Raw genomic sequence first — 19,609 nt, forward strand, 5'->3', positions numbered from 1 at the left:
CATGGCTCTAGACTTGACTATTCCAATGCTCTCCTGGCCGGCCCCCCCATCTCCCACCCTCTGTAAACTTCAGCTCATCCAAAACTCTGCTGCTCCCCCGTATCCTAACTCGCACCGAGTCCCGTTCACCCATCACCCCCCCTGTGCTCGCTGACCTACATTGGCTCCCGGTCTGGCAACGCCTCGATTTTAAAATTCTCATCCTTGTTTTCAAATCCCTCCATGGCCCTCGCCCCCCCTCCCTATCTCTGTAACCTCCTCCAGCCCCTACAACCCTCCGAGATCTCTGCGCTCCTCCAATTCTGGCCTCTTGCGCATCCCCGGTTTTAATCATTCCACCATTGGCGGCCGTGCCTTCAGCTGCCTGGGCCCTAAGCTCTGGAATTCCCTCCCTAAACCTCTCCCTCTCCGTCTCTCTCTTCTTTAAATCGCTCCTTAAAACCTACCTCTTTGACCAAGCTTTTGGTCACCTGTCCTAATATCTCCTTATGTGGCTCGGTGTCAAATTTAGTTTGATGATCGCTGCTATGAAATGCCTAAAAGGCCTCTATCAGGCCGCCCCTCAGTCTTCTCTTTTCTAGAGAAAAGAGCCCCAGTCTGCATTGCTAAATCAGGGAATCCACATATTGCAGCTAACACCAGAACTATTGCAGAATGCATCATTTCCGACTTGCAATATTAATTCGGAAAACGGCAGGTTTATCCTGGACTTGTTCATTTTGATGTGGTAAGTTTTAAGAGTTTTTGGAATGATAATGTAAGAAACGACTGAAAGTTGCCCAAGGAAGCAGTGAAATAAATGGAAATCCAGAACTGATTGGAATAAATAAACCGGAATTTCTTTGGGGTGGGAAAAAATAGCAGTCAGCTGAGATAGAAGCCCATGGAATCGAGGGAAAAGTACGGACTTGGTTAGGAAGTTGGCTGAGCGAAAGGCGACAGAGAGTAGGGATAATGGGAAGGTACTCACATTGGCAGGACGTGACTAGTGGAGTCCCGCAGGGATCTGTCTTGGGGCCTCAATTATTCACAATATTTATTGACGACTTAGATGAAGGCATAGAAAGTCTCATATCTAAGTTTGACGAAGACACAAAGATTGGTGGCATTGTAAGCAGTGTAGATGAAAACATAAAATTACAAAGGAATATTGATAGATTCGGTGAATGGGCAAAACTGTGGCAAATGGAATTCAATGTAGACAAATGTGAGGTCATCCACTTTGGATCAAAAAAGGATAGAACAGGGTACTTTCTAAATGGTAAAAAGTTAAAAACAGTGGATGTCCAAAGGGACTTAGGGGTTCAGGTACATAGATCATTGAAGTGTCATGAACAGGTGCAGAAAATAATCAATAAGGCTAATGGAGTGCTGGCCTTTATATCTCGAGGACTGGAGCACAAGGGGGCAGAAGTTATGCTGCAGCTATACAAAACCCTGGTTAGACCGCACCTGGAGTACTGTGAGCAGTTCTGGGCACCGCACCTTCGGAAGGACATATTGGCCTTGGAGGGAGTGCAGCGTAGGTTTACTAGAATGATACCCGGACTTCAAGGGTTAAGTTACGAGGAGAGATTACACAAATTGGGGTTGTATTCTCTGGAGTTTCGAAGGTTAAGGGGTGATCTGATCGAAGTTTATAAGATATTAAGGGGAACGGATAGGGTGGATAGAGAGAAACTATTTCCGCTGGTTGGGGATTCTAGGAGTAGGGGGCACAGTCTAAAAATTAGAGCCAGACCTTTCAGGAGCGAGATTAGAAAACATTTCTACACACAAAGGGTGGTAGAAGTTTGGAACTCTCTTCCGCAAACGGCAATTGATACTAGCTCAATTGCTAAATTTAAATCTGAGATAGATAGCTTTTTGGCAACCAAAGGTATGAAGGGATATGGGCCAAAGGCAGGTATATGGAGTTAGATCACAGATCAGCCCATGATCTTATCAAATGGCGGAGCAGGCACGAGGGGCTGAATGGCCGACTCCTGTTCCTATGTTCCTATACCTGCACCTAATATCCCAGACGGGTACATTGGCCGAGTGGTTCTGGGACCGGGCGGCAAATCAAGAGGGTGCGAGTTGTGAGAGTGAATTCAATAAATTATGGACAGGGATCAGAAATCGCCCATGTTTGATCTCAAAGGAACCCCAACGGGTTCACCAATGCCCCTCAGAGAGGGACCTCGCCATCCCGATCTGGTGCAGCCTACACGTGACTCCAGCCCCACACCGTGTGATTGGCCCTCAACGCCCCTCAGGTCGACCAGGGAGCGGCAGTAAACGCGGCCTTGCCAGCGTCGCCCACGCCCCCAGAACGAGAATAAAGGCAAGATTGACTCCTCGTTGTTGATTTGTTGTCAATGCAAAGAACGGATACTTCAATTGCGCATTGGCCGTCACTGTGTTTCTGAATCTCCTCAGAACTGCACTCGAGACGGAGAATGTCGCACGGGTCATTTGTGCATCTGGGGACGATGCAAACCGCACGCGGAGAAAGGACAAAGTGGCTCCATCTGTGAACAGCAACGAGACTGTCGACCTGACCTGTGTTGTGCCTTGCACGCCCGTGAGTCACTCAACAAAAACAGCAACTCCTTGGCATTTGCACAGCGCCTTTAACGTAGTAAAACGTCCCAGGGCGCTTCGGAGGATTGTTATCAGGCCAGATTTGACACCGAGCCACTGAAGGAGATATTAGGGACAGGCGACCAAAAGCTCGGTCAAAGAGGTAGGTTTTAAGGAGCGTCTTAAAGGAGGAGAGAGAGAGAGCCGGAGAGGTTTAGGGAGGGAATTCCAGAGCTTCGGGCCCGGGCAGCTGAAGGCACGGCCGCCAATGGTGGAGCGATGGAAATCGGGGATGCGCAAGAGGCCAGAATTGGAGGAGCGCAGAGATCTCGGAGGGTCGTAGGGGCTGGAGGAGGTTACAGAGATAGGGAGGGGGGGGCGAGGGCCATGGAGGGATTTGAAAATAAAGATGAGAATTTTAAAATCAAGGCATTGCCGGACCGGGAGTCAGTGTTGGTCAGCGAGCACAAGGGTGATGGTAAAAAGGTACTTGGTGCGAGTTAGGATACGGGGCAGCAGAGCACAGGGACAAAACAAGATGGTTCTGTTAAACTCTGCGAGGCAGAAACTTTAACGAAATGGCTTTTAAAATGCGAAGCTACTTGGAACATAATCGCCTGTTGTCGCAAGTATCAGTTCAAGAAATTGTACAATATCCAATCAACAGGTTTGGCTCACATAATAAGTCTGAAGTTTCCATGTCTGTCTCTCCAATGGGTCTGTAGTTTCAGGAGTGACTCTCCAATGGGTCTGTAGTTTCAGGTGTGACCCTCCAATGGGTCTGTAGTTTCGGGTGTGACTCTCCAATGGGTCTGTAGTTTCAGGTGTGACTCTCCAATGGGTCTGTAGTTTCAGGTGTGACTCTCCAATGTGTATGTAGTTTCGGGTGTGACTCTCCAATGGGCCTGTAGTTTCAGGTGTGACTCTCCAATGGGTCTGTAGTTTCAGGTGTGACTCTCCAATGGGTCTGTAGTTTCGGTTGTGACTCTCCAATGGGTCTGTAGTTTTGGGTGTGACCCTCCAATGGGTCTGTAGTTTCAGGTGTGTCTCTCCAATGGGCCTGTAGTTTCAGGTGTGACTCTCCAATGGGTCTGTAGTTTCAGGTGTGACCCTCCAATGGGTCTGTAGTTTCAGGTGTGTCTCTCCAATGGGCCTGTAGTTTCAGGTGTGACTCTCCAATGGGTCTGTAGTTTCAGGTGTGACTCTCCAATGGGTCTGTAGTTTTGGGTGTGACCCTCCAATGGGTCTGTAGTTTCAGGTGTGTCTCTCCAATGGGCCTGTAGTTTCAGGTGTGACTCTCCAATGGGTCTGTAGTTTCAGGTGTGACTCTCCAATGGGTCTGTAGTTTCAGGTGTGACTCTCCAATGGGTCTGTAGTTTTGGGTGTGACCCTCCAATGGGTCTGTAGTTTCAGGTGTGTCTCTCCAATGGGCCTGTAGTTTCAGGTGTGACTCTCCAATGGGTCTGTAGTTTCAGGTGTGTCTCTCCAATGGGTCTGGAGTTTCAGCTGTGACCCTCCAATGGGCCTATAGTTTCAGGTGTGACCCTCCAATGGGTCTGTACTTTCATGTGTGACTCTCCAATGGGTCTGTTGTTTCAGGTGTGACTCTCCAATGGGTCTGTAGTTTCAGGTGTGACTCTCCAATGGGTCTGTAGTTTCAGGTGTGTCTCTCCAATGGGCCTGTAGTTTCAGGTGTGACTCTCCAATGGGCCTGTAGTTTCAGGTGTGACTCTCCAATGGGTCTGTAGTTTCAGGTGTATCTCTCCAATGGGTCTGGAGTTTCAGCTGTGACTCTCCAATGGGCCTGTAGTTTCAGGTGTGACTCTCCAATGGGTCTGTAGTTTCAGGTGTATCTCTCCAATGGGTCTGGAGTTTCAGCTGTGACTCTCCAATGGGTCTGTCGTTTCAGGTGTGTCTCTCCAATGGGCCTGTAGTTTCAGGTGTGTCTCTCCAATGGGCCTGTAGTTTCAGGTGTGACCCTCCAATGGGCCTGTAGTTTCAGGTGTGACTCTCCAATGGGTCTGGAGTTTCAGGTATAAACCTCCAATGGGTCTGTAGTTTCAGGTGTGACCCTCCAATGGGCCTGTAGTTTCAGGTGTGACTTTCCAATGGGTCTGTAGTTTCAGGTGTGACTCTCCAATGGGTCTGTAGTTTCAGGTGTGACTCTCCAATGGGTCTGTAGTTTCAGGTGTGTCTCTCCGATGGGTCTGGAGTTTGAACTGTGACCCTCCAATGGGTTCGTAGTTTCAGGTGTGACCCTCTAATTAGTCTGTCGTTTCAGGTGTGACTCTCCAATGGGTCTGTAGTTTCAGGTGTGACCCTCCAATGGGCCTGTAGTTTCAGGTGTGACTCTCCAATGGGCCTGTAGTTTCAGGTGTGACCCTCCAATGGGTCCGTAGTTTATCGTGTGACCCTTCAATGGGTCTGTAGTTTCAGGTGTGTCCCTCCAATGGGTCTGTAGTTTCAGGTCTGACTCGCCAATGTATCTGTAGTTTCAGGTGTGACCTTCCAATGGGTCAGTAGTTTCAGGTGTGACATTCCAATGGGTCTGTAGTTTCAGGTGTGACTCTCCAATGGGCTGTAGTTTCAGGTGTGTCTCTCCAATGTGGCTGTAGTTTCAGGTGTGACCCTCCCATGGGCCTGTAGTTTCAGGTGTGACCCTCCAATGCGTTTGTAGTTTCAGGTGTGACTCTCCAATGAGTCTGTAGTTTCAGGTGTGACCCTCCCATGGGCCTGTAGTTTCAGGTGTGACCCTCCAATGCGTTTGTAGTTTCAGGTGTGACTCTCTAATGGATCTATAGTTTCAGGTGTGACCCTCCCATGAGCCTGTAGGTTCAGGTGTGACCCTCCCATGGGGCTGTAGTTTCAGCTGTGACTCTCCAATGGGTCTGTAGTTTCAGGTGTGACCCTCCCATGGGCCTGTAGTTTCAGGTGTGACTCTCTAGTGGGTCTGTAGTTTCAGGTGTGACCCTCCAATGGGTCTCTGGATGCAGTTGTGAACCCCCAATAGGTCTGTAGTTTCAGGTGTGACTCTCCAATGGGTCTCTGGATGCAGTTGTGAACCCCCAATGGGCCTGTGGTTTCAGGTGTGACTCTCCAATGGGTCTGTAGTTTCAGGTGTGACCCTCCAATGGGTCCGTAGTTTCAGGTGTGACCTTCCAAGGGACTGTAGTTTCAGGTGTGACTCTCCAATCGGTCTGTAGTTTCAGGTGTGACCCTCCAGTAGGTGTGTAGTTTAAGGTGTGTCTCTCCAATGGGTCTGTAGTTTCAGGTGTGACATTCCAATGGGTCTGTAGTTTCAGGTGTGACTCTCCAATGGGTCTGTAGTTCCAGGTGTGACATTCCAATTGGTCTGTCGTTTCAGGTGTGACTCTCCAATGGGTTGTAGTTTCAGGTGTGTCTCTCCAATGGGTCTGTAGTTTCAGGTGTGACCCTCCCATGGGCCTGCAGTTTCAGGTTTGACCCTCCCATGGGTCTGTAGTTTCAGGTGTGACCCTCCAATGGGTCTGCAGTTATAGGTGTGACCCTCCCATGGGTCTGTAGTTTCAGGTGTGATCCTCCCATGGTTCTGTAGTTTCAGGTGTGATTCTCCAATGGGTCTGTAGTTTCAGGTGTGTCTCTCCAATGGGCCTGTCGTTTCAGTTGTGACTCTCCAATGGGCCTGTTGTGTCAGGTGTGACTCACCAATCGGCCTGTAGTTTCAGGTGTGCCTCTCCAATGTGCCTGTAGTTTCAGGTGTGTCTCTCCAATGGGTCTGTAGTTTCAGGTGTGTCTCTCCAATGGGCCTGTCGTTTCATGTGTCTCTCCAATGGGCCTGTAGTTTCAGGTGTGTCTCTCCAATGGGTCTGTAGTTTCAGGTGTTTCTCTCCAATGGGCCTGTAGTTTCAGGTGTGTCTCTCCAATGGGTCTGTAGTTTCAGGTGTTTCTCTCCAATGGGCCTGAAGTTTCAGGTGTGTCTCTCCAATGGGTCTGTACTTTCAAGTGTGTCTCTCCAATGGGCCTGTAGTTTCATGTGTCTCTCCAATGGGCCTGTAGTTTCAGGTGTGTCTCTCCAATGGGTCTGTAGTTTCATGTGTGTCTCTCCAATGGGTCTGTAGTTTCAGGTGTTTCTCTCCAATGGGCCTGTAGTTTCATGTGTGTCTCTCCAATGGGTCTTTAGTTTCAGGTGTGTCTCTCCATTGGGTCTGCAGTTTCAGGTGTGACTCTCCAATGGGCCTGTAGTTTCAGGTGTGAGTCTCCAATGGGCCTGTATTTTCAGGTGAGACCCTCCAATGGGCCTGTAGTTTCAGGTGTGACTCTCCAATGGGCCTGTAGTTTCAGGTGCGACCCACCAATGGGTCTGTAGTTTCAGGTGTGACCCTGCAATGGGCCTGTAGTTTCAGTTGTGTCTCTCCATTCGGTCTGTAGTTTCAGGTGTGTCTCTCCAATGGGTCTGTTGTTTCTGGTGTGACTCTCCAATGGGTCTGTAGTTTCAGGTGTGTCTCTCCATTGGGTCTGTAGTTTCAGTTGTGACTCTCCAATGGATCTGTCGTTTCAGGTGTGACTCTCCAATGGGTCTGTAGTTTCAGGTGTGAGTCTCCAATGGGCCTGTAGTTTCAGGTGTGTCTCTCCAATGGGTCTGTAGTTTCAGGTGTGACCCTCCAATGGGTCTGCAGTTTCAGGTGTGAGTCTCCATTGGGTCTGCAGTTTCAGGTGTGACTCTCCAATGGGCCTGTAGTTTCAGGTGTGACTCTCCAATGGGCCTGTAGTTTCAGGTGTGACTCTCCAATGGGCCTGTAGTTTCAGGTGTGACTCACCAATGTGTCAGTGATTTCATGTGTGACTCTCCAATGGGCCTGTAGTTTCAGGTGTGACTCTCCAATGGGTCTGTAGTTTCAGTTGTGACTCACCAATGTGTCAGTAGTTTCAGGTGTGACTCTCTAATGTGTCAGTAGTTTCAGTTGTGACTCTCCAATGGGCATGTAGTTTCTGGTGTGACTCTCGAATGTGTCAGTAGTTTCAGGTGTGACTCTCCAATGGGCCTGTAGTTTCTGGTGTGACTCTCCAATCGGTATGTAGTTTTAGGTGTGTATCTCCGATGGGCCTGTCGTTTCAGTTGTGACTCTCCAATGGGCCTCTTGTTTCAGGTGTGACCCTCCAATGGGTCTGTAGTTTCAGGTGTGACTCTCCAATGGGCCTGCAGTTTCAGGTGTGTCTCTCCAATGTGTCTGTAGTTTCAGTTGTGACTCTCCAATGGGTCTGCAGTTTCAGTTGTGACTCTCCAATGGGTCTGTAGTTTCAGGTGTGACCCTCCAATGGGCCTGTAGATTCAGTTGTGACTCTCCAAAGCGTCAGTCGTTTCAGGTGTGACTCTCCAATGGGCCTGTAGTTTCAGGTGTGACCCTGCAATGGATCTGTAGTTTCAGGTGTGACCATCCAATGGGTCTGTAGTTTCAGTGGTGACTCACCAATGTGTCAGTAGTTTCAGGTTTGACTCTCCAATGGGCCTGTAGTTTCAGGTGTGACTCTCCAATGGGCCTGTAGTTTCAGATGTGACTCTCCAATGGGTCTGTTGTTTCAGGTTTGACTCCCCGATGGGTCTGTAATTTCAGGTGTGACTCTCCAATGAGTCTGCAGTTTCAGTTGTGTCTCTCCATTGGGTCTGTAGTTTCAGGTGTGCCTCTCCAATGGGTCTGTAGTTTCAGGTGTGACTCTCCAATGGGCCTGTAGTTTCAGGTGATACCCTCCATTGGGTCTGTAGTTTCAGGTGTGACTCTCCAATGGGTCTGTAGTTTCAGGGGTGTCTCTCCAATGGGTCTGTAGTTTCAAGTGTGACCCGCCAATGGGCCTGTAGTTTCAGTTGTGACCATTCAATGGGTCTGTAGTTTCAGGTGTGTCTCTCCAATGGGTCTGTAGTTTCAGGTGTGTCTCTCCATTGGGTCTGTAGTTTCAGGTGTGACTCTCCAATACGTCTGTAGTTTCAGTTGTGACTCTCCAATGGATCTGTAGTTTCAGGTGTGACTCTCCAATGGATCTGTAGTTTCAGTTGTGACTCTCCAATAGGTCTGTAGTTTCAGGTGTGAGTCTCCAATGGGCCTGTAGTTTCAGGCGTGACTCTCCAATGGGTCTGTACTTTCAGGTGTGACTCTCCAATGTGTCAGTAGTTTCAGGTGTGACTCTCCAATGGGCCTGTAGTTTCTGGTGTGACTCTCCAATGGGTATGTAGTTTTAGGTGTGTATCTCCGATGGGCCTGTAGTTTCAGTTGTGACTCTCCAATGTGTCAGTAGTTTCAGGTGTGACTCTCCAATGGGCCTGTAGTTTCTGGTGTGACTCTCCAATGGGTCTGTAGTTTCAGGTGTGAATCTCCAATGGGCCTGTAGTTTCAAGTGTGACTCTCCAATGGGTCTTTTGTTTCAGGTATGACTCTCCAATGGGCCTGTAGTGTCAGGTGTGAATCTCCAATGGGTCTGTAGTTTCAGGTGTGTCTCTCCAATGGGTCTGTAGTTTCAGGTGAGACCCTCCAATGGGCCTCTTGTTTCAGGTGTGACCCTCCAATGGGTCTGTAGTTTCAGGTGTGACTCTCCAATGGGCCTGCAGTTTCAGGTGTGTCTCTCCAATGTGTCTGTAGTTTCAGTTGTGACCCTCCAATGGGTCTGTAGTTTCAGGTGTGACCCTCCAATGTGTCTGTACTTTCAGGTGTGTCTCTCCAATGGGTCTGCAGTTTCAGTTGTGACTCTCCAATGCGTCAGTAGTTTCAGGTGTGACTCTCCAATGGGCCTGTAATTTCAGTTGTGACTCTCCAATGGGCCTGTAGTTTCAGTTGTGACTCTCCAATGCGTCAGTAGTTTCAGGTGTGACTCTCCAATGGGCCTGTAGTTTCAGGTGTGACTCTCCAATGGGTCTGTCGTTTCAGGTGTGACTCTCCAATGGGTCTGTAGTTTCAGGTGTGACCCTGCAATGGATCTGTAGTTTCAGGTGTGACCATCCAATGGGTCTGGAGTTTCAGATGTGACTCTCCAATGGGTCTGTTGTTTCAGGTTTGACTCCCCGATGGGTCTGTAATTTCAGGTGTGACTCTCCAATGGGTCTGTAGTTTCAGGTGTGCCTCTCCAATGGGTCTGTAGTTTCAGTTGTGTCTCTCCAATGGGTCTGTAGTTTCAGGTGTGACTCTCCACAGGGCCTGTAGTTTCAGGTGTGTCTCTCCAATGGGTCTGTAGTTTCAGGTGATACCCTCCATTGGGTCTGTAGTTTCAGGTGTGCCTCTCCAATGGGTCTGTAGTTTCAGGGGTGTCTCTCCAATGGGTCTGTAGTTTCAGGTGTGACTCTCCAATGTGTCAGTAGTTTCAGGTGTGACTCTCCAATGGGCCTGTAGTTTCTGGCGTGACTCTCCAATGGGTCTGTAGTTTCAGGTGTGACTCTCCAATGGGCCTGCAGTTTCAGGTGTGACTCTCCAATGGGCCTCTTGTTTCAGGTGTGACCCTCCAATGGGTCTGTAGTTTCAGGTGTGACTCTCCAATGGGCCTGCAGTTTCAGGTGTGTCTCTCCAATGTGTCTGTAGTTTCAGGTGTGACTCTCCAATGGGTCTGTAGTTTCAGGTGTGACCCTGCAATGGATCTGTAGTTTCAGGTGTGACCATCCAATGTGTCTGTAGTTTCAGTGGTGACTCACCAATGTGTCAGTAGTTTCAGGTTTGACTCTCCAATGGGCCTGTAGTTTCAGGTGTGACTCTCCAATGGGCCTGTATTTTCAGATGTGACTCTCCAATGTGTCTGTTGTTTCAGGTTTGACTCCCCGATGGGTCTGTAATTTCAGGTGTGACTCTCCAATGAGTCTGTAGTTTCAGTTGTGTCTCTCCATTGGGTCTGTAGTTTCAGGTGTGCCTCTCCAATGGGTCTGTAGTTTCAGGTGTGACTCTCCACAGGGCCTGTAGTTTCAGGTGTGTCTCTCCAATGGGTCTGTAGTTTCAGGTGTGACCCTCCAATGGGCCTGTCGTTTCAAGTGTATCTCTCCAATGGGCCTGTAGTTTCAGGTGTGACCCTCCAATGGGTCCGTAGTTTATCGTGTGACCCTTCAATGGGTCTGTAGTTTCAGGTGTGTCCCTCCAATGGGTCTGTAGTTTCAGGTGTGACTCTCCTATGGGCCTGTCGTTTCAGGTCTGACTCGCCAATGTATCTGTAGTTTCAGGTGTGACCTTCCAATGGGCCTGTAGTTTCAGGTGTGACTCTCCAATGGGCTGTAGTTTCAGGTGTGTCTCTCCAATGTGTCTGTAGTTTCAGGTGTGACCCTCCCATGGGCCTGTAGTTTCAGGTGTGACCCTCCAATGCGTTTGTAGTTTCAGGTGTGACTCTCCAATGAGTCTGTAGTTTCAGGTGTGACCCTCCCATGGGCCTGTAGTTTCAGGTGTGACCCTCCAATGCGTTTGCAGTTTCAGGTGTGACTCTCTAATGGATCTATAGTTTCAGGTGTGACCCTCCCATGAGCCTGTAGGTTCAGGTGTGACCTTCCCATGGGGCTGTAGTTTCAGGTGTGACTCTCCAGTGGGTCTGTAGTTTCAGGTGTGACCCTCCAATGGGTCTCTGGATGCAGTTGTGAACCCCCAATAGGTCTGTAGTTTCAGGTGTGACTCTCCAATGGGTCTCTGGATGCAGTTGTGAACCCCCAATGGGCCTGTGGTTTCAGGTGTGACTCTCCAATGGGTCTGTAGTTTCAGGTGTGACCCTCCAATGGGTCCGTAGTTTCAGGTGTGACCTTCCAAGGGAATGTAGTTTCAGGTGTGACTCTCCAATCGGTCTGTAGTTTCAGGTGTGACCCTCCAGTAGGTGTGTAGTTTAAGGTGTGTCTCTCCAATGGGTCTGTAGTTTCAGGTGTGACTCTCCAATGGGCCTGTAGTTTCAGGTGTGACTCTCCAATGGGTCTGTAGTTCCAGGTGTGACATTCCAATTGGTCTGTCGTTTCAGGTGTGACTCTCCAATGGGTTGTAGTTTCAGGTGTGTCTCTCCAATGGGTCTGTAGTTTCAGGTGTGACCCTCCCATGGGCCTGCAGTTTCAGGTTTGACCCTCCCATGGGTCTGTAGTTTCAGGTGTGACCCTCCAATGGGTCTGCAGTTATAGGTGTGACCCTCCCATGGGTCTGTAGTTTCAGGTGTGATTCTCCAATGGGTCTGTAGTTTCAGGTGTGATCCTCCCATGGGTCTGTAGTTTCAGGTGTGTCTCTCCAATGGGCCTGTCGTTTCAGTTGTGACTCTCCAATGGGCCTGTAGTGTCAGGTGTGACTCACCAATCGGCCTGTAGTTTCAGGTGTGCCTCTCCAATGTGCCTGTAGTTTCAGGTGTGACTCTCCAATGGGCCTGTAGTTTCAGGTGTGTCTCTCCAATGGGTCTGTAGTTTCATGTGTGTCTTTCCAATGGGTCTGTAGTTTCAAGTGTGTCTCTCCAATGGGCCTGTAGTTTCAGGTGTGTCTCTCCAATGGGCCTGTAGTTTCAGGTGTGTCTCTCCAATGGGCCTGTAGTTTCAGGTGTGTCTCTCCAATGGGTCTGTAGTTTCATGTGTGTCTCTCCAATGGGCCTGTAGTTTCAGGTGTGTCTCTCCAATGGGTCTTTCGTTTCAGGTGTGTCTCTCCATTGGGTCTGCAGTTTCAGGTGTGACTCTCCAATGGGCCTGTAGTTTCAGGTGTGCTCTCCAATGGGCCTGTATTTTCAGGTGAGACCCTCCAATGGGCCTGTAGTTTCAGGTGCGACCCTCCAATGGGCCTGTAGTTTCAGGTGTGACTCTCCAATGTGTCAGTGGTTTCATGTGTGACTCTCCAATGGGCCTGTAGTTTCAGGTGTGACTCTCCAATGGGCCTGTAGTTTCAGGTGCGACCCACCAATGGGTCTGTAGTTTCAGGTGTGACCCTGCAATGGGCCTGTAGTTTCAGTTGTGTCTCTCCATTGGGTCTGTAGTTTCAGGTGTGTCTCTCCAATGGGTCTGTTGTTTCTGGTGTGACTCTCCAATGGGTCTGTAGTTTCAGGTGTGTCTCTCCATTGGGTCTGTAGTTTCAGTTGTGACTCTCCAATGGATCTGTCGTTTCAGGTGTGACTCTCCAATGGGTCTGTAGTTTCAGGTGTGAGTCTCCAATGGGCCTTTATTTTCAGGTGTGACTCTCCAATGGGTCTGTAGTTTCAGGTGAGACTCTCCACAGGGCCTGCAGTTTCAGGTGTGTCTCTCCAATGGGTCTGTAGTTTCAGGTGTGACTCTCCAATGGGTCTGCAGTTTCAGGTGTGAGTCTCCATTGGGTCTGCAGTTTCAGGTGTGACTCTCCAATGGGACTTTAGTTTCAGGTGAGACCCTCCAATGGGCCTGTAGTTTCAGGTGTGATTCTCCAATGGGTCTGTAGTTTCAGGTGTGACTCTCCAATGGGCCTGTAGTTTCAGGTGTGACTCTCCAATGGGCCTGTAGTTTCAGGTGTGACTCTCCAATGTGTCAGTGGTTTCATGTGTGACTCTCCAATGGGCCTGTAGTTTCAGGTGTGACTCTCCAATGGGCCTGTAGTTTCAGGTGTGACTCTCCAATGGGCCTGTAGTTTCAGGTGTGACTCTCCAATGTGTCAGTGGTTTCATGTGTGACTCTCCAATGGGCCTGTAGTTTCAGGTGTGACTCTCCAATGGGTCTGTAGTTTCAGTTGTGACTCTCCAATGGGCATGTAGTTTCTGGTGTGACTCTCCAATGGGTCTGTAGTTTTAGGTGTGTATCTCCGATGGGCCTGTCGTTTCAGTTGTGACTCTCCAATGTGTCAGTAGTTTCAGGTGTGACTCTCCAATGGGCCTGTCGTTTCTGGTGTGACTCTCCAATGGGTCTGTAGTTTCAGGTGTGACTCTCCAATGGGCCTGTAGTTTCAGGTGTGACTCTCCAATGGGCCTCTTGTTTCAGGTGTGACCCTCCAATGTGTCTGTAGTTTCAGGTGTGACTCTCCAATGTGTCTGTAGTTTCAGTTGTGACTCTCCAATGGGTCTGCAGTTTCAGTTGTGACTCTCCAATGGGTCTGTAGTTTCAGGTGTGACCCTCCAATGGGCCTGTAGATTCAGTTGTGACTCTCCAATGGGCCTGTAGTTTCAGATGTGACTCTCCAATGGGTCTGTTGTTTCAGGTTTGACTCCCCGATGGGTCTGTAATTTCAGGTGTGACTCTCCAATGGGTCTGTAGTTTCAGGTGTGCCTCTCCAATGGGTCTGTAGTTTCAGGTGTGACTCTCCAATGTGTCTGTGGTTTCAGGTGTGACTCTCCAATGGGTCTGTAGTTTCAGGTGTGCCTCTCCAATGGGTCTGTAGTTTCAGGTGTGTCTCTCCAATGGGTCTGTAGTTTCAGGTGTGACTCTCCAATGGGCCTGTAGTTTCAGGTGATACCCTCCATTGGGTCTGTAGTTTCAGGTGTGCCTCTCCAATGGGTCTGTAGTTTCAGGGGTGTCTCTCCAATGGGTCTGTAGTTTCAAGTGTGACTCTCCAATACGTCAGTGGTTTCAGTTGTGACTCTCCAATGGATCTGTAGTTTCAGGTGTGACTCTCCAATGGATCTGTAGTTTCAGTTGTGACTCTCCAATCGGTCTGTAGTTTCAGGTGTGAGTCTCCAATGGGCCTGTAGTTTCAGGCGTGACTCTCCAATGGGTCTGTAGTTTCAGGTGTGACTCTCCAATGTGTCAGTAGTTTCAGGTGTGACTCTCCAACGGGCCTGTAGTTTCAGTTGTGACCATTCAATGGGTCTTTAGTTTCAGGTGTGTCTCTCCAATGGGTCTGTAGTTTCAGGTGTGACTCTCCAATACGTCAGTGGTTTCAGTTGTGACTCTCCAATGGATCTGTAGTTTCAGGTGTGACTCTCCAATGGATCTGTAGTTTCAGTTGTGACTCTCCAATCGGTCTGTAGTTTCAGGTGTGAGTCTCCAATGGGCCTGTAGTTTCAGGCGTGACTCTCCAATGGGTCTGTAGTTTCAGGTGTGACTCTCCAATGTGTCAGTAGTTTCAGGTGTGACTCTCCAACGGGCCTGTAGTTTCTGGTGTGACTCTCCAATGGGTATGTAGTTTTAGGTGTGTATCTCCGATGGGCCTGTAGTTTCAGTTGTGACTCTCCAATGTGTCAGTAGTTTCAGGTGTGACTCTCCAATGGGCCTGTAGTTTCTGGTGTGATTCTCCAATGGGTCTGTAGTTTCAGGTGTGACTCTCCAATGGGCCTGTAGTTTCAGGTGTGACTCTCCAATGGGTCTGTTGTTTCAGGTATGACTCTCCAATGGGCCTGTAGTGTCAGGTGTGACTCTCCAATGGGTCTGTAGTTTCAGGTGTGTCTCTCCAATGGGTCTGTAGTTTCAGGTGAGACCCTCCAATGGGCCTCTTGTTTCAGGTGTGACCCTCCAATGGGTCTGTAGTTTCAGGTGTGACTCTCCAATGGGCCTGCAGTTTCAGGTGTGTCTCTCCAATGTGTCTGTAGTTTCAGGTGTGTCTCTCCAATGTGTCTGTAGTTTCAGTTGTGACTCTCCAATGGGTCTGTAGTTTCAGGTGTGACCCTCCAATGGGCCTGTAGTTTCAGTTGTGACTCTCCAATGCGTCAGTAGTTTCAGGTGTGACTCTCCAATGGGCCTGTAGTTTCAGGTGTGACTCTCCAATGGGTCTGTCGTTTCAGGTGTGACTCTCCAATGGGTCTGTAGTTTCAGGTGTGACCCTGCAATGGATCTGTAGTTTCAGGTGTGACCATCCAATGGGTCTGTAGTTTCAGATGTGACTCTCCAATGAGTCTGTAGTTTCAGTTGTGTCTCTCCATTGGGTCTGTAGTTTCAGGTGTGCCTCTCCAATGGGTCTGTAGTTTCAGGTGTGACTCTCCACAGGGCCTGTAGTTTCAGGTGTGTCTCTCCAATGGGTCTGTAGTTTCAGGTGTGACTCTCCAATGGGTCTGTGGTTTCAGGTGTGACTCTCCAATGGGCCTGTATTTTCAGGTGATACCCTCCATTGGGTCTGTAGTTTCAGGTGTGCCTCTCCAATGGGTCTGTAGTTTCAGGTGTGACTCTCCACAGGGCCTGTCGTTTCAGGTGTGTCTCTCCAATGGGTCGGTAGTTTCAGGGGTGTCTCTCCAATGGGTCTGCAGTTTCAGGTGTGACTCTCCACAGGGCCTGTAGTTTCAGGTGTGTCTCTCCAATGGGCCTGTAGTTTCAGGTGTGACCCTCCAATGGGCCAATAGTTTAAGGTGTGACTGTCCAATGGGTCTGTTGTTTCAGGTGTGACTCTCCAATGGGCCTGTTGTTTCAGGTGTGACCCTCCAATGGGCCTGTAGTTTCAGGTGTGACTGTCCAATGGGTCTGTAGTTTCAGGTGTGTCTCTCCAATGGGCCTGTTGTTTCAGGTGTGACTCTCCAATGGGCCTGTTGTTTCAGGTGTGACTCTCCAATGGGTCTGTAGTTTCAGGTGTGTCTCTCCAATGGGTCTGTTGTTTCAGGTGTGGCTCTCCAATGGATCTGTATTTTTAGGTATGACTCTCCAATGGTTCTGCAGTTTCAGCTGTGACTCTCCGATGGGCCTGCAGTTTCAGGTGTGTCTCTCCAATGGGCCTGTAGTTTCAGGTGTGTCTCTCCAATGGATCTGTAGTTTCAGGTGTGACTCTCCAATGGGTCTGTAGTTTCAGGTGTGTCTCTCCAATGGGTCTGTAGTTTCAGGTGTGACTCTCCAATGGGCCTGTCGTATCAAGTGTGTCTCTCCAATGGGTCTGTAGTTTCAGATGTGTCTCTCCAATGGTTCTGCAGTTTCAGCTGTGACTCTCCGATGGGCCTGTAGTTTCAGGTGTGTCTCTCCAATGGGCCTGTAGTTTCAGGTGTGTCTCTCCAATGGGTCTGTAGTTTCAGGTGTGTCTCGCCAATCGGTCTGTAGTTTCAGGTGTGACTCTCCAATGGGTCTGTAGTTTCAGGTGTGACTCTCCACAGGGCCTGTAGTTTCAGGTGTGACTCTCCAATGGGCCTGTCGTATCAAGTGTGTCTCTCCAATGGGCCTGTAGTTTCAGGTGTGACTCTCCAATGGTTCTTTCGTTTCAGGTGTGACTCTCCAATGGGCCTGTAGTTTCAGTTGTGTCTCTCCAATGTGTCTGTGGTTTGAGGTATGACACACCAATGGGTCTGTAGTTTCAGGTGTGTCTCTCCAATGGGCCTGTAGTTTCAGGTGTGACTCTCCAATGGGTCTGTTGTTTCAGGTATGACTCTCCAATGGGCCTGTAGTGTCAGGTGTGACTCTCCAATGGGTCTGTAGTTTCAGGTGTGTCTCTCCAATGGGTCTGTAGTTTCAGGTGAGACCCTCCAATGGGCCTCTTGTTTCAGGTGTGACCCTCCAATGGGTCTGTAGTTTCAGGTGTGACTCTCCAATGGGCCTGCAGTTTCAGGTGTGTCTCTCCAATGTGTCTGTAGTTTCAGTTATGACTCTCCAATGGGTCTGCAGTTTCAGTTGTGACTCTCCAATGGGTCTGTAGTTTCAGGTGTGACCCTCCAATGGGCCTGTAGTTTCAGTTGTGACTCTCCAATGCGTCAGTAGTTTCAGGTGTGACTCTCCAATGGGCCTGTAGTTTCAGGTGTGACTCTCCAATGGGTCTGTCGTTTCAGGTGTGACTCTCCAATGGGTCTGTAGTTTCAGGTGTGACCCTGCAATGGATCTGTAGTTTCAGGTGTGACCATCCAATGGGTCTGTAGTTTCAGATGTGACTCTCCAATGAGTCTGTAGTTTCAGGTGTGCCTCTCCAATGGGTCTGTAGTTTCAGGTGTGACTCTCCACAGGGCCTGTAGTTTCAGGTGTGTCTCTCCAATGGGTCTGTAGTTTCAGGTGTGACTCTCCAATGGGTCTGTGGTTTCAGGTGTGACCCTCCAATGGGCCTGTAGTTTCAGTTGTGACTCTCCAATGCGTCAGTAGTTTCAGGTGTGACTCTCCAATGGGCCTGTAGTTTCAGGTGTGACTCTCCAATGGGTCTGTCGTTTCAGGTGTGACTCTCCAATGGGTCTGTAGTTTCAGGTGTGACCCTGCAATGGATCTGTAGTTTCAGGTGTGACCATCCAATGGGTCTGTAGTTTCAGATGTGACTCTCCAATGAGTCTGTAGTTTCAGTTGTGTCTCTCCATTGGGTCTGTAGTTTCAGGTGTGCCTCTCCAATGGGTCTGTAGTTTCAGGTGTGACTCTCCACAGGGCCTGTAGTTTCAGGTGTGTCTCTCCAATGGGTCTGTAGTTTCAGGTGTGACTCTCCAATGGGTCTGTGGTTTCAGGTGTGACTCTCCAATGGGCCTGTATTTTCAGGTGATACCCTCCATTGGGTCTGTAGTTTCAGGTGTGCCTCTCCAATGGGTCTGTAGTTTCAGGTGTGACTCTCCACAGGGCCTGTCGTTTCAGGTGTGTCTCTCCAATGGGTCGGTAGTTTCAGGGGTGTCTCTCCAATGGGTCTGCAGTTTCAGGTGTGACTCTCCACAGGGCCTGTAGTTTCAGGTGTGTCTCTCCAATGGGCCTGTAGTTTCAGGTGTGACCCTCCAATGGGCCTGTAGTTTAAGGTGTGACTGTCCAATGGGTCTGTTGTTTCAGGTGTGACTCTCCAATGGGCCTGTTGTTTCAGGTGTGACCCTCCAATGGGCCTGTAGTTTCAGGTGTGACTGTCCAATGGGTCTGTAGTTTCAGGTGTGTCTCTCCAATGGGCCTGTTGTTTCAGGTGTGACTCTCCAATGGGTCTGTAGTTTCAGGTGTGTCTCTCCAATGGGTCTGTTGTTTCAGGTGTGGCTCTCCAATGGATCTGTATTTTTAGGTATGACTCTCCAATGGTTCTGCAGTTTCAGCTGTGACTCTCCGATGGGCCTGCAGTTTCAGGTGTGTCTCTCCAATGGGCCTGTAGTTTCAGGTGTGTCTCTCCAATGGATCTGTAGTTTCAGGTGTGACTCTCCAATGGGTCTGTAGTTTCAGGTGTGTCTCTCCAATGGGTCTGTAGTTTCAGGTGTGACTCTCCAATGGGCCTGTCGTATCAAGTGTGTCTCTCCAATGGGTCTGTAGTTTCAGATGTGTCTCTCCAATGGTTCTGCAGTTTCAGCTGTGACTCTCCGATGGGCCTGTCGTTTCAGGTGTGTCTCTCCAATGGGCCTGTAGTTTCAGGTGTGTCTCTCCAATGGGTCTGTAGTTTCAGGTGTGTCTCGCCAATGGGTCTGTAGTTTCAGGTGTGACTCTCCAATGGGTCTGTAGTTTCAGGTGTGACTCTCCACAGGGCCTGTAGTTTCAGGTGTGACTCTCCAATGGGCCTGTCGTATCAAGTGTGTCTCTCCAATGGGCCTGTAGTTTCAGGTGTGACTCTCCAATGGTTCTTTCGTTTCAGGTGTGACTCTCCAATGGGCCTGTAGTTTCAGTTGTGTCTCTCCAATGTGTCTGTGGTTTGAGGTATGACACACCAATGGGTCTGTAGTTTCAGGTGTGTCTCTCCAATGGGCCTGTAGTTTCAGGTGTGACTCTCCAATGGGTCTGTTGTTTCAGGTATGACTCTCCAATGGGCCTGTAGTGTCAGGTGTGACTCTCCAATGGGTCTGTAGTTTCAGGTGTGTCTCTCCAATGGGTCTGTAGTTTCAGGTGAGACCCTCCAATGGGCCTCTTGTTTCAGGTGTGACCCTCCAATGGGTCTGTAGTTTCAGGTGTGACTCTCCAATGGGCCTGCAGTTTCAGGTGTGTCTCTCCAATGTGTCTGTAGTTTCAGTTATGACTCTCCAATGGGTCTGCAGTTTCAGTTGTGACTCTCCAATGGGTCTGTAGTTTCAGGTGTGACCCTCCAATGGGCCTGTAGTTTCAGTTGTGACTCTCCAATGCGTCAGTAGTTTCAGGTGTGACTCTCCAATGGGCCTGTAGTTTCAGGTGTGACTCTCCAATGGGTCTGTCGTTTCAGGTGTGACTCTCCAATGGGTCTGTAGTTTCAGGTGTGACCCTGCAATGGATCTGTAGTTTCAGGTGTGACCATCCAATGGGTCTGTAGTTTCAGATGTGACTCTCCAATGAGTCTGTAGTTTCAGGTGTGCCTCTCCAATGGGTCTGTAGTTTCAGGTGTGACTCTCCACAGGG

The 19,609-nt window shown here is 49.4% G+C and overlaps 1 protein-coding gene across 1 annotated transcript in view; it reads left to right on the top strand.

Annotated features, from left to right (window-relative positions):
• Positions 1-19,609, top strand: part of LOC137327793 (dickkopf-related protein 3-like) — a 299,345-nt gene that overhangs the window by 41,386 nt on the left and 238,350 nt on the right. The window contains exon 3 of the mRNA XM_067993599.1: positions 2,422-2,566. Within this exon, the coding sequence (XP_067849700.1) occupies positions 2,422-2,566 (145 nt within the window). The remainder of the gene's footprint in view (positions 1-2,421; positions 2,567-19,609) is intronic.

This window comes from Heptranchias perlo, chromosome 12, assembly GCF_035084215.1.
Source record: "Heptranchias perlo isolate sHepPer1 chromosome 12, sHepPer1.hap1, whole genome shotgun sequence".
Taxonomy (NCBI): Eukaryota; Metazoa; Chordata; class Chondrichthyes; order Hexanchiformes; family Hexanchidae; genus Heptranchias; species Heptranchias perlo.